This window comes from Delphinapterus leucas, chromosome 6, assembly GCF_059928025.1.
Source record: "Delphinapterus leucas isolate spDelLeu-1000000601 "Yukka" chromosome 6, BTC_Dleu_Yukka2, whole genome shotgun sequence".
In the NCBI taxonomy this organism is placed as follows: domain Eukaryota; kingdom Metazoa; phylum Chordata; class Mammalia; order Artiodactyla; family Monodontidae; genus Delphinapterus; species Delphinapterus leucas.
In genome coordinates, this window is record NC_143134.1 from 60,910,535 (window position 1) to 60,928,172 (window position 17,638).

A 17,638-nucleotide genomic window follows, 5' to 3' on the forward strand; every position below is an offset into this window, starting at 1 on the left:
GGGGGTCAAAAGCAAATCCTTGGAGTTTTGGGGAGCAGCAAAATAGGACCCGAATCCTAGATGTCTGGGATCCCTGATAGAGCAGAGACCCAGGGCTATATGGAAAAAGGTGGATGCCTTATAAAGACTGATGAACTGATAATTTGGTAACCCTTCCAAGCAATATATTAAAAAAATGTGTGCAACATTTATTTAGAAGTAAGGCTGGATATATTTTGTGAGATAAGAAGAGAGGAAAAATTCCTCCTTATAGCGCACTGGGGTAATCTATGGTCCAGCTGTATTAAGCTCTGGCCCCAAGCATGCAAAACCAAAGGCCTATTATTCACCAGATTCTCCCTCCTTAGAAAGCATTTTGGGGAGGATCTCCTGTTACTTAAACCAGCCTCTGGGGATATCCTCTCCCCATCCCAAATAGCCTATGACTTCTAAAGTGCTTCATATAGCACTTTCTATGAGAGTAATGAAAAATAACATCATTTTCAGTGATATTTTAATAGTCTTCACTATGTGGCTAGCTCTGAGGCACTGGAGAGCAAAAAGGGATCCACATGACTAGAACTAGGTAAAACATTTATTTGGTCACAAGGATCAAGTGTTGTGATAGATCTCTAAGTTGTCTCATTTTCAAACTTTCTCTGATTTTCTGGCAAAAATCCATTACTAGAAAGACAATGTGGAACAGAAACAACATATCTGTCTGATTTAGGGAAGTCTGCATTGCAAGGCAAAGGGGCAGGGCTCCAAACATCCCCAAAGGGTCCTCTAATGTGCTGATTAAAAGATAATGTTTAGTGTATGTCTATCCAGAGGTACATCTGACATCTCAAACAGATTTATATCATCTAAAGTAAATATGTGATATATAGCTGCTAACAGTTATTCTGTGGAAAGGAGTCCATTAAAATGTGGAGTTTCGTTGCCTTTTGGTCAAATATGAGAACTGGGTACTATCATGAAATCTGTATGTCCGGAAAACTTTGTTTCTCAAACCACTTGGTGATCCTATTTTTTCATTATGATAATTTCAACAAAAACAAAATCCCTAAGTGAAAACTGCTTTTTTGCAATATGTAGCTGTACTAAATTCAGGTTGATGCAGTTCTCCCCAGGGATTGATTTCTTATGGAGTTTTTGAAATTAAACACAGCCAAGCATAGCCAAGCCAATTATGCACACACAGACACACACACACATACACACACATCCTAAACATTACTCTTTAATAGAGCTTACTAGTAAGTTGAAAGCAGGCTTATTTGGGCCCATTCCTAGCGAGATGACTGTATTAACAGCACCCTGCTGTGTAATGAACCGTTTCATGTGAGTTGTACAGAAAATGTTTTGTTTAACATCTGTTCAGTCAGTGTTTTCATTCCATTACTGAAGTTTGTCGTAGGACCAACAGGTTCATTTTCCTATTGGCTATTTGGAAAGAGATTTCACTTGGTGCACACGAGTACCTTCTGTCTCGATAACCTTCTCGAGATAGTCAATTAGAGAAGGTTGATGGCAATATGTTTTCCTCATGTTTTAGGACAAGACTTACCCACTCACAGTACTTCTCACCCCTGACCCAAAGCAAGAAATTTCCTGGGTGGAAAAGCACCCCCGTTTAGTACTGAGCTCACTCTTTTGAATAGGAAATGCAGAAGTAAGAAAATATCTCTAGTTTGAACCAGTTTGCTGTCATTAATGAGTAATGAGTTAGGAATGTGTGACAATTTAATTATAAATTGTAATTGAAAAGCAGTTGAAGTGGAAAAAAACAAAGCTAGACAGTAATTAGAAAAGGATTTAGCTCTCCTTTGTTTTAGTTAGTAAATTTATGGAATTATGGTTGTCGCCTTTTATAAAAGGAAAACATATTATGAAACATAAAACAGATGTTTCTTTTAACAAAGCAGATTGTCTCTTTGTTACAGTGACTATCTGTCAATGATACGGGAAAGGTCTTTCCTTTATCTCCTTCCTTGTTGTCAATTAAAAAGAGGAACCAAAGATGTCTGTAGGAAACGATCATTTGTATTAGTGAGAAAGTCTTCTCAGGGAGGATTATGTTGTTTGTAAATGTTTGAGGCTGTAACAAGGTACAGGCTAAATAGCATGAACTCAACAATGATGATATGTGAATACCTCGAGGGTATTTCTTAGAACTCTACCAAGTCAGATCGGGCATAATGAGGGTCATGGTGTGAATGGAAGAGAAAACTCTTCTTTTAAAAACTATGACTCCCAGAATATAACAATTAGCAATCCTTAGTGGTTCTGAGTGAGGTGATACAGTTAATTATAATTTTGTTTGAATAGAGAAAATTGCCTTGACATTGTTATTTGTCTCATCAGTCATTTCTGCTATTACGTTACTAATAAAAGCAGTCTTTTGCAAGTAAATGAGAAACATCTGTGGGTCGTGTTTGGCTCTGATCGACCACAATAGTGTCTGTAGTAAGTGGCTTCATTTTTAAATATAAAAACACTATTCGGAAAGGAAAGCAGTAAAAGGAGAAGAAAAAAATACAGAGCTAATACAGCGTGTTTGTATGTGGGGTAATGCATGCCTGTTTCTACATACACAGAGGTAGACCTCTCTGACTCAGTTGCTATGGTGTTGGTAAATAACATTTTGAAAAATGGAACCATATTTTAAATGTACTATACACTGGAAAAAGATAGTTACTTAGAGATAATCACTGCTTAATTTATCTGCCTGACCTGCTTGGATTTTCATAATTTAGATATTCTCAAAGCAAAACACAGCTATATAAGCAGGATGGTCATAGGCATGGGGGTGGGTAGAGGTGGTGATGGTTAAAACACACACACACACACACACACACACACACACACACACACACACAATGCTAAGAGACCATAATTTCTTCAGGCAGTACTTTACTGCTGGAAAAATTAAAAAATGTACCAGTTTTCTCACAGATGTGTATCCATTTCTTCATGTGAACTAGGTCTTTGACTGCCATTTCCTTCCCAATGAAGTAAAGTATACTCACAATGGTTGCCCAATTCTTGATGAAGACACAGTGAAGCTTAGACTTTACAGGTAAGCAGCATAGAAGCATTGTTCATTCTTAGCAGATAACCACTCTGTGTACTTCTTTTTCTTTGGATAGATGATATTATGATGGGAGTTACTAGATTTCAAACAAGTAATTTGCAGTAGGAACTGGAGACCTGAGTGGGTGAGGCAAGAATTGTAGCAACCTTTCAGTTACTTTTATTTATATCATCTTCCTTGGGGCATTTCTGTGGCAAATTATTAGCCCTCTCCTGTTTCCCTTTAGAGTTTTTGTATGGGTATCTCTGGTCATTCAATTCCCCACTTATGATAAAAAATGGAGATTATAAACTACAAATTGTTAATGAGAATTAGGAGGAAAATATATTCCAAAAGTGAATGAAATTCTTCTTTTTGATTATCAACTGCTTATTTATTAGAAGTGCAATATCTTCTAGTTTTCAACATATTATATTTTAAAAAGGTTCAAAAAATCAATTATAGAGTTGGACAAAGTGACCATATGACCCAGCAGTTCTACTCCTAAATATACATATATACATAAGAGAAATAAAAGATATGTTTACACAAAAATTTATACACAGATGTTCACTGCAGCATGTTTCATAAATGCCAAAAAGTTGAAACAATCTAACGGATGCATGTGTAAACATGATGTGGTATATCCATACAATGGAATATTATTCGGCCATAAAAAGGAATGAAGTACTGATACATGCTACGACATGGATGAACCTTGAAAACATTATGCTAAGTGAAAGAAGTCTGACACAAAAGGTCACATATTGTGTAATTTCATTTATATGATATGCCTAGAAAAGGCAAATCCATAAAGACAAAGTGGATTAGTGGTTGCCAGCTGTTGAGGAAGGGGTGAATGGGGAGTTCATGCTCATGGGTGTGGATTTTTATGGTGGGGGGGCTCATAAAAATGTTCTGGAATTAGGGAGTATGGTGGTTACATAACCTTATGAATATACTAGAAACCACTGAATTATAAACTTTAAAAAGGTAAATTTTAGTGTCTGTGAATTATATCTAAATAAAAAGTTAATTTAAAATTACATAGCACAGGGAGATCAGCTTGGTGCTTTGTGACCACCTAGAGGGGTGGGGTAGGGAGGGTGGGAGGGAGACTCAAGAGGGAGGGGATGTGGGGATATATGTAAACGTATAGCTGATTCACTTTGTTATACAGCAGAAACTAACACACCACTGTAAAGCAATTATACTCTAATAAAGATGTTAAAAAAATATAAGCTCATGGTTATGGTATTGCTCACTTTATAGAAGGAACTGAGAATTCAGTGTAGGTGGAGTAGGCCTTATATAGTTTTTTACTTGGTTTTTGTTGCTTTTAAGAGTATTTGGCTAAAATACGGCAGCATGAATTTCCCTTAAGTACTAGACTAATATGAGTCTAGAGTTTTGTAGCACAGTGAATCATCCTATAAACACTTATGACCATCTGCTATAGGTTAGGCCCATGCTAGACATAGGAAACAAAAACATGAGGAGACATAGACTGGTTCTCATGGTCTCATGCAAAAGATGGGTCGCTAACTGTGATTCAGAATGATAAGTGCCGAAAGAGAGGGGTGCACCAAATGCTGTGCTCAGGAAATGCGATGGCACCAAAGGGTTCCTTAGGAAGCTATGCAATCAGCATACAAGGCTGTTTGATTTTCCTAAGACTTTAAAGTTAAAAAACAAATTAGCTTCAAAGAGCTTGCTGGGAAGGGCTGGAAAAGCTAATGAATTCTAGCTGTTCCTACTTCTTTCTTCCTTGAGTTTCTGAGGGATGGGGAGGGTAGAGGAGCACACATGAAGAGCAGAGTTAGAGGACCTGTCAATTTCCCTGGTCTTGAGGATTTAGAATAGAATATTCAGAGGAGTTGGAGGCAGAAAACCAGAGAGCATGTTTATTACCCTCTTACCTTGTCTCTAGCCCTTTTGGCAAGCTACTTGACCTCCCTGTGCCTGTTTCCTTATCTGTAAAATGGGATTAACAACACTTACGATAGATTCCTGTGAAGACTGAATGATATACTCTTCATAAAGAGTTTAGTATCTGCCCGGGCCATCGTGAACGCACATCAGTTAGGAGCTGCATAATTGATACACACCCATCACCCATTAATTTTCTCCCTTCAGTAAAGAGTGACAACCCATATCTGCTAGTCTCTGTAAGTATCCAGAAAACATAGTCACTAAGGGAATGAAGGGAATAGAGGTAACCATCACTGAATACCCTTTATATGCCAGGCGCTGAGCAGAGCACCCCAACTAGACTGTAAATGACTATTCATGTAGTGGCATTTCTGAAGAGCAAAAAGGCCTTGATGCCTCAGAAACCCCTCACCCCCTCACTCCTGAATTAAAAGTCAATCCATAAGTTATACATGCTGGATACTCTTAAGTTGCACACATGCTAGAGAAGGGACTCTGAGCTCATAGCAGTCATTAAGTACCAGTGTCAATGATGGATATGAGAGAAGGTGTTAAAAGAAGGGTCATTGGAAAGGGAAGTAACGGAAAAAGGAGTTGTCACCAAGGTAAGGAGAAGAAGGGAAAAGAAGAGAGAGGTTGGGAGTAGGGTATAAAATAAAATCCACACTCTACCTGATACACTGATTGTGTGAGAGCCAATCTTTAAGCTTCCAGCCAAGTTAGTACACAATATCAGAAGTACCTGGGCACCAATAATATTGCCTTTGCTCTGTTCTGTCCACAGATTGACTGAGACAGACACCTTCACGGAAACCTTTATCCTGCGGGTCTATCTCCTGGAACCAGACTGTAACATCATCCGTATGAGTGACAATGTACTGGAGGTGTCTGAATTCTATGGCCTGTCCCGAGCCATTGATAAAAACCTGCTCAGGTTTGATTATGAGAGGACGGCTAGTCTGGAGTGTACAGTCAGGCTGGACCCTGTGGGAACTCGGCTGCCAGCTCATGGCCAGCTGGTTGTGGTGGAGCCCTGGCCGGAAGAACCTCGTGGAGATCAGCCACACAGTTTTTTCCCTGAGTCTCGTATGATATGTTTTAATACTTATCTGGATGTTACTAAAGCTGACAGATCTGTAAATGGTCATCTTCTACCATGACAAAGATTTTTACTTAATATAATTTGTAGCTGGTTGAAAAATGTAAGTTAGTGGTTAAGAGTGTAGACTTTGGAATTGGAAAAACCCGGGCTTGAAAACTGCCTCTGCTATTTATTCCCTGTGTGCTTTTAGGCGAATTATTTAACCTGTCTAAGTCTCTGTAAAACAGACAAGGATAGTGGCTGTTCCATAGGATTGTATAAAGATGGGAGTGAATGAGATCACACACAAAGTGCTTAACACAGTGTCTGGCTCATAGCAAGTGCTCGGAAACTGTCAGCTGTTATTATTAATAGTAGGTAGCAGGGCTTCCCTGGTGGCGCAGTGGTTGACAGTCCGCCTGCCGATGCAGGGGACACAGATTCGTGTCCCGGTCTGGGAGGATCCCACATGCCGCGGAGCGGCTGGGCCCGTGAGTCATGGCCGCCAAGCCTGAGCGTCCGGAGTCTGTGCTCCGCAACGGGTGCGGCCACAACAGTGAGAGGCCCGCGTACCGCAAAAAAAAAAAAAAAAAAAAAGTAGGTAGCAATGGCAGTGGTAGCAAAAGTAGCTGGTGAATTTACTAAGTATTACTAGACTTGGAGCAGGTTTGAGGTAGAGCTGGTGGGCAGCAGCCATGGTTTAAATCAGGAAAAGTTAATGGATAACGTTCTTTCTGTTATTCATTTAATTATCACATTTTGGGCACCTCCTAGATGCATAATAGCATTCTAGGCACTGTGGGAAGAGCAAAAAATATAAGGGAAAATCATGGTCACAATAATACCTTGAATTTGGACAGAAATTTATAGCTGAAAACATGCACAATAAGTCATCTCATTTGGTCTTCACAGCCTTCACAGGGTAGGAAGTAGGATACCCATTTTGTACATCAGGGAAATGTGCAAAAGGCCACTAGAAAAATAAGTGGCCTGTGAGTATCATATACTGTGCAGGAGTGAAAAATGCAGTTGGACAGAGACAAAAGACTATGTATTGGAGAGATGACTGTGGTTTTCAGTGGGAGACAGCAGGTTGGCTCAGGTGGTCAATGAATATTTGAAGAAAGGTTTAGTAAAAAGATTAAGTCGACCTGAAAAGGTTTTCAGGATTTGAGTGTGTGACAAGCACTAAGGGGAGTGAATTTCAGTGAGTAGAATATTCTAGCAGAGATGGCATGATGGTACCATGGAAGTGGATGCTGTAAAGGAAGACCAGAGCAGGACAGTGGAAGGCCTACAATGAGCCTATTAGTCAAAGATGGTCCAGCACCAGAAAATGCATTTTATATATTTTTTCTCTTGGTCACTTTTGGTGGTTAAGAACCTGATTGGATAATTGGTCAACTGTTCTTTTCAGTAAAGGCAATGACAGGTTTTCAAGAAAATGACAACCTACTCAGTGAATGATTGGAGGGTACATGTGAGTAGTCTTTGGGCAGTGAGAGGGAATGAGTACCCATGGGAGGGAGGATGGGTTTTTAAATTTTAGAATCATTAATGTACAAGTGACTCTCTTAATTCACTGCTGTACATTCTAGAACTGGGAACAGAACTGAAGTGTCCTGGTGGCAGATGTCCCCTGGGACTGAAGAAAATAGGAAGTCTCAAAGTGAGCTGTGAGGAGTTCTTGCTGTCGGGGCTTCGATATCAACATCTGAGTCCCCCTTCTCCGCACATTGATTACATCTCCATCCGACTGGACCTCACAGATAGCAGGAGTAAAATCATATACAAGGTAGAGTCTGTGGGGTTATGTGTCTGTGTCCCCAGCTGATCCACAGCAAGAAAGCCAGTTCCACAGGGGCGCTCGTGCTGGTTCCTGTATGGTTGTGGGTAGAACAGCTCAGCGAACTGCAGACTTGTTCTGCCAGTACGTGCTTGAAACAGTAGCTTTTGTATATAGTATCAGTACATAGTTTCCCTTCTCTGGCTCTCTTGTAGCTCTATCATCACTGAAGCAGCTTAGAAAGGACCTGGGTCAGGTTACATGCTAACTTTCTTCTCCCGTTCCCTTCAGTATTCTTCAGATTGCCATTTCTGCGTTTGTAACTCCTACTCTTTGATGCTTCATTTACTCCTTTATTAGACCTCCTTTCATCTGTTAGAGGAAATCAGAGGGTCCACCCACCCACTCTGCAAGGCCACAGGAATCTGGGAGAGAGGGGGAGCTCAGTCCTACTTTTATGGCTGTGGCAGATGATATCATTTTCACTCTTTCAGACTTTGAGTTGGAGGACCGGGTTGTCAAGGAGACAGCCCCCCAAGGGCTTCCTGCATCTTCCAATCTCTTTTACATCCTCCTGCCTTTTCTTTCCTTTGATCTCTTCCCATGGAAACGATGACAGAAAGTGAAATCAGCCTATATAAGAGATTTGACATGCTATTCTCTTAATTCATGTATGCTGTAACTTGTTTATTTGGGAAGCTGGGGTGACTGTGTACCTGCTGAAACAGCTCAGATTTTGTGCTGATTTAAGATGATCTGAGATGACATTTGTGGAAGACCTCCGTCTTTCACAGGCTGACTTCTCACTAGGATTTCTCCTAACAGACCCAGTCAAATATTGAACATTATTACCACAGGAATTAATAAAACACGGAATGATAAGGAAATGAGTAAACAGGATTATAGAATTTTATAATTGAGATTTGGAAAAACCGTGAGGTAGTCTGGTCAAACTGATCAGGTAAATCACTTGGGGAGCTTTGAAAGAATAGATTTGAGTCTAACATTAACAGTTAAGAGCATGACTTTGGGCCCAGGTTGCCTGGGTTCAAATGTTAACTAGCTGTGTGGCTTTGTACTTTATGCCTCATTTTAAAAATCTTAAAATGGGCATGGTAGTACTTCTTATTGAGAGGATTAAATGAGATAATGCTTATAAAGCACTTGGCACAAAGTTGGACACGTAATAACCTCTATACATATTTTGCTAGTGAAAAAACTGATCATCAGCCAGGTTTGGAAATAATTGGCTTAGCCCAAGCCCCTTGTTTTATAGTGGTAGCCAGAGAAATCGTGAACCTCGCGAACCTTGACTATACATGCCTGGCTGAGTCAAGACTAAACTCTACGTCTCTTAACGACTAGTATGTGTCTTCTGTTTGTTTTGAGGTCAAGCTCCTTTCCCTTTTAATGCTTTTTTGTATCTGTAAAAAAAAATTAGAGCCATTTTTCTTCCTAATTGATTTTTCTTCTTTTTCGTCTGTATATTGATAAAGGGTTTTATGTTTTCAGATCAGTTTTATTAGGAGTTTCCCCTTTAAAATGACCTTCCTGTATTACTTAGAATTAACCTATTCCATAGTCAATTTGGCATGTCACAAACAGATATAAAAGTAATATGCTCAACAGCAGAGGATTTTTTTTTAAAAGCACAGAAAGAAAAATAAGAAAACAAAACTAGGGGTATTTCCACCATTTTTATATATATACACCCTTACACACACATACACAAACACACACACAGAGTGAGTGGGGAGGCTTGCACACCAGAGTTAGTTTATGGAACTGAATTTATACTATATTTGAAGTTTTGTATCTTGCTATTTTTTAATTTTTATGCTGGTATAGTCCTTCCTCATCAAGTGACTAAATGACTGTTCACCCGTAATTTCTTATAGATTTAAAAACATTTTCCTGTTTATTTTTGCCTTTTTATTCTGCCTGAAATGAATTTTATCATATTGTGAAACACAGAACAGTTTTTTCCAAGTAGCCAAAATTTTCAACACTATTTGTTGAATAATGGACATGTTTTTAGATGAGTCTTCTGTTGTATAGAAAGATATTATGTGTCTATTTCAAGGCTAGCTCTTTTGTTCCTTAGATTTGCCTACCTATTCTTGTGCCAGTACCATATTATTCTAAATATAAAAGGTCTATAATAGACTTTAACATTTTACAGGCAGGTCCTTCCTCATAGCCATGAGTCCTTCCTCTTCAAAATTTTCTTATCCATTCTCACCTATTCTTAGTTCTAGGCAAGTAATTAAATATTTGTTAGTTTTTTTAAAAAGCCCCTAAATATTTTTTATCAGGATTGGATTAAAACTATAAATTATTTTGGGAAGAATTGGAATATTGGAACATTTCCATATTGAGTTGTCTCATCCAGACAAAAGTTATCTAACTTCATCGAGGCAAATGATATTTGATATGTTTCTGTAAAGTTTGTAGTTTTCTTCATGTCAGCTGTGCACACTTAAGTCCAGTCCTAGACAATTTGTTTTTGTTAAATTATTATGACTAGTCTTCTTTTCCTCCACTATTTCTTCTCATTGGTTACCAATGATAGATAGGAGAGCTATTTCTTGGACTAATCTTCTTTTGTCTAGCTTCTTTCTTGAATTCAATTATTCTAAAAATTTTTCAATTCTTTGGGCTTTTAAAGACCATAATTACATCTTTCACTAATGATGATAATTTTTTCCTTTCTTTTTCTATAATTATTCCTCTTTTTTCTACTGTTTTCTCCACTGGTTTGGCCAGAATGGTATTAAATATAGTGATGCTTATAAGAATCTTTGTCTTGTACATTTTATCACTGTCAGCTGCCCACACTGTCCTTTTTAATGTTTCTTGCCTTGAATTCATCTCTCTTTGAAATTCTTATGGTTACAACTGCAAACTTTACATGATAAGTTAGGATCATCCTTTTACTTTTAATCTTTGTATATAATTTTAAGTGCCTCTCTGGTGAGGCAGATATAATTGGATGTTTAAATTTCAGAATATTTGTCTTGAACAAGAGAATATAGGCTATATTTCTGTAATAATGGATATCTGTGGGGTTTTTTCTGTCATCTTGTTTTCTGCTTTATTGCTAGTTAAAAGAAATTATCTTGCACTCTAGTTTATATTTTCTTAGCCTTTATCTTTACTTATTTGAAAAATCTTTATCCCAATTTAAAATTCATTTCTAAATTTAAAAAATTCTTTAACCTATATTTTTAACATTTAAAGTGAAAAATGAAGTCTTTTACCTCCTTCCTATATATTATGAGCATTGATCCTATTTATCCTTTCTCACTGCAATTACTCACCAGCAGGCTTGGTTAATATAATCTGCAGCTTTAGTTCCAGTTTGTCATTTTTATACCTTATGATTGCTTGCATCATCTTTTATTTCAAGTACACTCTTTTGACATTTGTATCCATTTTGTTAGTATGTTTCAAATAACATTTATTTAGGCTTAACTCTAGGTTTAATTGGTCTTATTGTTCGGCACCAGTCCTTTCATACTGTAATTTCCCCATTCTTGTTTAAATTATAAATCTTCAAATGTTTTTCAATGGCTCGTGAAGACTAAGTAGTGTAAACTCTGTGCTGTCTCAGCATATCACTCCTTTGTCTTTATAAATCACGCAGTGAGAAGGGGGTGGGGTTGTCTTCTTCTGTTTCTCTCTTTCTTTGTGCCTTGCTGACTGGTTTCTGAATTTCCAGGCTGGGGGGTGGGTGGTTTGGAGAAGTTTGGAGAGAGAGGTCTTATTGGATCAGGCACTGATGGAATATGACTTCATGCTCTCTGAGTCTGGCAGATGTTTCAAGCTGCTTCTTAGTCTCTGGGCAATTTCATGGTTCCTCTGGAGATCCCCCATTGCGAAGGCCTCTCATCTTGGGAGAGTACATTTCTAGCCTTATTGGTCAATTGCAGTTCCTCCCGACACTCCTAGGATATGATTTCCACTTCCAGGTTCTTTCTGCTCAGATTCTTTGGCTTCTCACAGAGGCACCCTAAAGGTCAGGGTCCAGGATGACCCTAGACCAACCCGCTGTCCCATTTGCTCCACAAGAGAGCGCTCGTATATTCCTTCCTGCCGCAAACAGGGACTAGAGACTGATCCCAGCACAGATACTATTATTCTTCTGCCTCTGGCCACTGAGCTTCCTAAGGTATGGGCCCAGCATTAGTTCTCCGTGTGCTCCACCAGTAAAAGACACATATTTAGGCTGGCGTGAAGGAAATTTGTGTTAAATATCATACTATTTACCCTGATTTTATAGCATCATTTATATTGTTTCCCCCTTCATCTTTTCTTTCTCCTTCAAAAGTCAGAGAGTGTGTGGTTACCCGTCTATATCAGAGCTGGCATCCCTAATCAGATTCCAAGGGCTGCATTCATGGCCATGTTTATTCTGGAAGTGGATCAGTTCATCCTGACCTCTTTGACTACATCAGTTCTGGACTGTGAAGAGGATGAGACCCCCAAACCCTTGCTGGTGTTCAACATTACTAAAGCCCCGCTCCAAGGCTATGTGACTCACCTGTGGGATCACACCAGACCGGTGTCCTCCTTCACCTGGAAAGACCTAAGTGACATGCAAATTGCCTATCAGCCACCAAACAGCAGCCATTCTGAGAGGAGACATTATGAGGTAAGAAGGAAGAGAGACAAAGCTGCTAGCCTATTTGGTATTCATAGAGTCCTTGAAGAGGCTCCACCAGTGGAGAACCACTCCTTTGAGAGAGGCTCTAGTAGTCTGATGCTGGACTGACATAGTCTACTGAGCAAATGCAGGGAAACATGTCTAGCATATTTGCTTATTATGGGTTAAGAACTTCTTTCACAGAGAGGAAAAGTTAAAAACACTGATAAACTAAGGAACAAGACCTACAGCCTGAAAAAGTGAGATTAGGTTGTCAAAAATGAGATCAGGCAACAGCAGAAACCTGAATCAGGTTTGCCTCCATCCGTGGTGTATAGCCCAGAAATAATGGTATTTTATATTATAAATGGTCAATGTGTGGTTCATATGCAATTGTTTGTTTACAGGTGGAGTTGGAAGTATATGACTTCTTCTTTGAAAGGAGTGCACCTATTACTGTCCACATCTCCATCAGAACAGCAGACACAAATGCCCCGAGAGTGTCCTGGAACACAGGTAAAGTGCAATATAGGAGTCAAGCAACATAGTCTTGAAGGGAAGGCAAGAAAGTATATGGGTCAGGAAAAAAAGGTAGCTTTATTCCCATTTTACACATGAGGCAACTGAAACCAGACAGGTTAAGGGTATCAGATAGTTATTTTTTTGGTTTTGTTTTTCCTGCTGTCAGGGTGAGAAATTTAAATCCAGGATTCTTGTGTCCTGAAACTAAGTTCTTTCCTTTAGAGGAGATAAGCCAAAGATCCCTTTCCACTGATTGAGGCAAAAAAGTGACTATTTGTGATATTGAGCATAGTTGGACTGGGAGAGAAAAGGTCTCCAACTCAAAATTGTTCAGAAGCATCGAAGGAAGGCGTAGACTGTAATCCATTGTCTTATTGTTAAGTTGGGTTGCATGGCAATGAAAATGCATAAATAAGAGTTTAAATTGCTTTGTTTTATTTTTTTAAATTGTTTAACTGACTTACAATTTTATATTAGTTTCAGGTGTACAGCATAGTGATTCAATATTTTTATATATTATACTCCATTTAAAGTTATTATAAAGTATTGGCTGTATTCCCTAGGCTGTACAATATATTCTTGTACCTTATTTATTTTACACATAGTAGTTTGTACCTCTTAATCCCCTCTCCCTATCTTGCCCCTCCCTGCTTCCCTTTCCCCACTGGTAACCCGTAGTTCTGTATATCTGTGAGTCTGTTTCTGTTTTTTCATATTCATTTATTTTTTAGACTCCACATATAAGTGATAACATTGAGTATTTGTCTCTCTGTGACTTATTTCACTAAGCACAATATGCTCTAAGTCCATCCACATTGTGGCAAATGTCAGAATCTCATTCTTTATTATGGCTGAGTAATATTCCATTGTATACATAAACCACATCTTCTTTACCTATTCATCTGTTAATGGACACTTGGGTTGCTTTCATATAGTGGCTATTGTAAATAATGTTGCTATGAACATTGGGGCACATGTATCTTTTCCAATTAGCGTTTTTGTTTTATTCAGGTATACCCAAGTAGTGTGATTGCTGGGTCACATGGCAGTTTTATTTTTTAGTGTTTTGAGAAACCTCCATACTGTTTTCCTTGGTGGCTGCACCAATTTACATTCCCACCAACAGTGTACAAGTGTTCTCTTTTCGCCACATCCTTGCCAACATTTGTTATTTGCATTGTTTTTGAATGATAGTCATTCTGACAGGTGTGAAGTGATATATCATTGGGGTTTTGATATGCATTTCTCTGATGACTAGCAATGTTGAGCATCTTTTCATGTGCCTGATTGCCATCTGTATGTCTTCTTGGGAAAAATGTTAATTCAGGTCTTCTGACCATTTTTTTTTAACATCTTTATTGGAATATAATTGCTTTACAATACTGTGTTAGTTTCTGCTTTATAACAAAGTGAATCAGTTATACATATACATATATCCCCATATCTCTTCCCTCTTGCGTCTCCCTCCCTCCCACCCCTCTAGGTGGTCACAAAGCAGCGAGCTGATTTCCCTGTGCTATGCGGCTGCTTCCCACTAGCTATCTATTTTACATTTGGTAGTGTATATATGTCCATGCCACTCTCTCACTTTCTCCCAGCTTACCCTTCCCCCACCCCATATCCTCAAGTCCATTCTCTAGTAGGTCTGCCTCTTTATTCCTGTCTTGCCCCTAGGTTCTTCATGACCTTTTTTTTTTTTTAGATTCCATATATATGTGTTAGCATACAGTATTTGTTTTTCTCTTTCTGACTTACTTCACTCTGTACGATGGCTGAGTAATATTCCATTGTATATATGTGCCACATATTCTTTATCCATTCATCTGTGGATGGACACATAGGTTGCTTCCATGTCCTGGCTATTGTAAATAGAGCTGCAATGAACATTGTGGTACATGACTCTTTTTGAATTATGGTTTTCTCAGGGTATATGCCCAGTAGTGGGATTGCTGGGTCGTATGGTAGTTCTGTTTTTAGTTTTTTAAGGAACCTCCGTACTGTTGTCCATAGTGGCTGTATCAATTTACATTCCCACCAAGAGTGCAGGAGGGTTCCCTTTTCTCCACACCCTCTCCACCATTTATTGTTTGTAGATTTTTGGATGATGGCCATTCTGACTGGTGTGAGATGATATCTCATTGTAGTTTTGATTTGCATTTCTCTAATGATTAATGATGTTGAGCATTCTTTCATGTGTTTGTTGGCAGTCTGTATATCTTCTTTGGAGAAATGTCTATTAGGTCTTCTAACCATTTTTGGATTGGGTTGTTTGTTTTTTTGTTATTGAGCTGCTTGAGCTGCTTATAAATTTTGGAGATTAATCCTTTGTCAGTTGCTTCATTTGCAAATATTTTCTCCCATTCTGAGGGTTGTCATTTGGTCTTGTTTATGGTTTCCTTTGCTGTCCAAAAGCTTTGAAGTTTCATTAGGTCCCATTTGTTTATTTTTGTTTTTATTTCCATTTCTCGAGGAGTTGGGTCAAAAAGGATCTTGCTGTGATTTATGTCATAGAGTTTCTGCCTATGTTTTCCTCTAAGAGTTTGATCGTTTCTGGCCTTACATTTAGGTCTTTAATCCATTTTGAGCTTATTTTTGTGTATGGTGTTAGCTAGTGTTCTAATTTCATTCTTTTACATGTAGCTGTCCAGTTTTACCAGCACCACTTATTGAAGAGGTTGTCTTTTCTCCACTGTATATTCTTGCCTCTTTTATCAAAGACAAGGTGACCATATGTACGTGGGTTTACCTCTGGGCTTTCTATCCTGTTCCATTGATGTATATTTCTGTTTTTGTGCCAGTACCATACTGTCTTGATTAGGGTAGGTTTGTAGTATAGTCTGAAGTCAGGAAGACTGATTCCTCCAGCTCTGTTTTTCTTTCTCAAGATTGCTTTGGCTATTCGGGGTCTTTTGTGTTTCCATAAAAATTGTGAAATTTTTTGTTCTAGTTCTGTGAAAAATGCCAGTGGTAGTTTGATAGGGATTGCATTGCATCTGTAGATTGCTTTGGGTAGTGTAGTCATTTTCACAATGTTGATTCTTCCAATCCAAGAACATGGTATATCTCTCCATCTGTTTGTATCATCTTTAATTTCTTTCATCAGTGTCTTATACTTTTCTGCATACAGGTCTTTTGTCTCCTTAGGTAGGTTTATTCCTAGATATTTTATTCTTTTTGTTGCAGTGGTAAATGGGAGTGTTTTCTTAATTTCACGTTCAGATTTTTCATCATTAGTGTATAAGAATGCAAGAGATTTCTGTGCATTGATTTTGTATCTTGCTGCTTTACCAAATTCATTGATTAGCTCTAGTAGTTTTCTGGTAGCATCTTTATGATTCTCTATGTATAGTATCGTGTCATCTGCAGTGAGAGCTTAACTTCTTCTTTTCCGATTTGGATTCCTTTTATTTCTTTTTCTTCTCTGATTGCTGTGGCTAAGACTTCCAAAACTATGTTGAATAATAGTGGTGAGAGTGGGCAACCTTGTCCTTGTTCCTGATCTTAGTGGAAATGCTTTCAGTTTTTCACCATTGAGGATGATGTTGGCTGTGGGTTTGTCATATATGACCTTTATTATGTTGAGGTAAGTTCCCTCTATGCCTAGTTTCTGCAGGGTTTTTATCATAAATGGGTGTTGAATTTTGTCGAAAGCTTTCTCTGCATCTATTGAGATGATCAGATGGTTTTTCTCTGTTTATTTGCTAATATGGTGTATCACATTGATTGATAGGGGTATATTGAAGAATCCTTGCATTCCTGGGATAAACCCCAGTTGATCATCATGTATGATCCTTTTAATGTGCTATTGGATTCTATTTGCTAGTATTTTGTTGAGGATTTTTGCATCTATGTTCATCAGTGATATTGGCCTGTAGTTTTCTTTCTTTGTGACATCTTTGTCTGGTTTTGGTATCAGGGTGATGGTGGCCTTGTAGAATGAGTTTGGGAGTGTTCCTCCCTCTGCTATATTTTGGAAGAGTTTGAGAAGGATAGGTGTTAGCTCTTCTCTAAATATTTGATGGAATTCGACTTTGAAGCCATCTGGTCCTGGGCTTTGTTTGTTGGAAGATTTTTAATCACAGTTTCAATTTCAACACTTGTGATTGGTCCGTTTATATTTTCTATTTCTTTCTGGTTCAGTCTCTGGAGGTTGTACACGTCTAAGAATTTGTCCATTTTTTCCAGGTTGTCCATTTTATTGGCATATAGTTGCTTGGAGTAATCTCTCGTGATCCTTTGTATTTCTGCAGTGTCAGTTGTTACTTCTCCTTTTTCATTTCTAATTTGTTGATTTTGAGTCTTCTCCCTTTTTTTCTTGATGAGTCTGGCTAATGGTTTATCAATTTTGTTTATCTTCTCAAAGAACCAGCTTTTAGTTTTATTGATCTTTGCTATCGTTTCCTTCATTTCTTTTTCATTTATTTCTGATCTGATCTTTATGATTTCTTTCCTTCTGCTAACTTTGGGGTTTTTTGTTCTTCTTTCTCTAATTGGTATAGGTGTAAGTTTAGATTGTTTATTTGAGATGTCTCTTGTTTCTTAAGGTAGGATTGTATTGCTATAATCTTCCCTGTTAGAACTGCTTTTGCTGCATCCCATAGGTTCTGGGTCATGGTG

At 38.3% G+C, this 17,638-nt stretch overlaps 1 protein-coding gene across 1 annotated transcript in view; it reads left to right on the forward strand.

Annotated features, from left to right (window-relative positions):
* Window positions 1-17,638, forward strand: part of FREM1 (FRAS1 related extracellular matrix 1) — a 178,230-nt gene that overhangs the window by 18,231 nt on the left and 142,361 nt on the right. Inside the window, exons 2-6 of the mRNA XM_089913219.1 lie at window positions 2,967-3,061; window positions 5,772-6,073; window positions 7,667-7,863; window positions 12,185-12,508; window positions 12,907-13,015. Of these exons, the coding sequence (XP_089769345.1) occupies window positions 2,967-3,061; window positions 5,772-6,073; window positions 7,667-7,863; window positions 12,185-12,508; window positions 12,907-13,015 (1,027 nt within the window). The remainder of the gene's footprint in view (window positions 1-2,966; window positions 3,062-5,771; window positions 6,074-7,666; window positions 7,864-12,184; window positions 12,509-12,906; window positions 13,016-17,638) is intronic.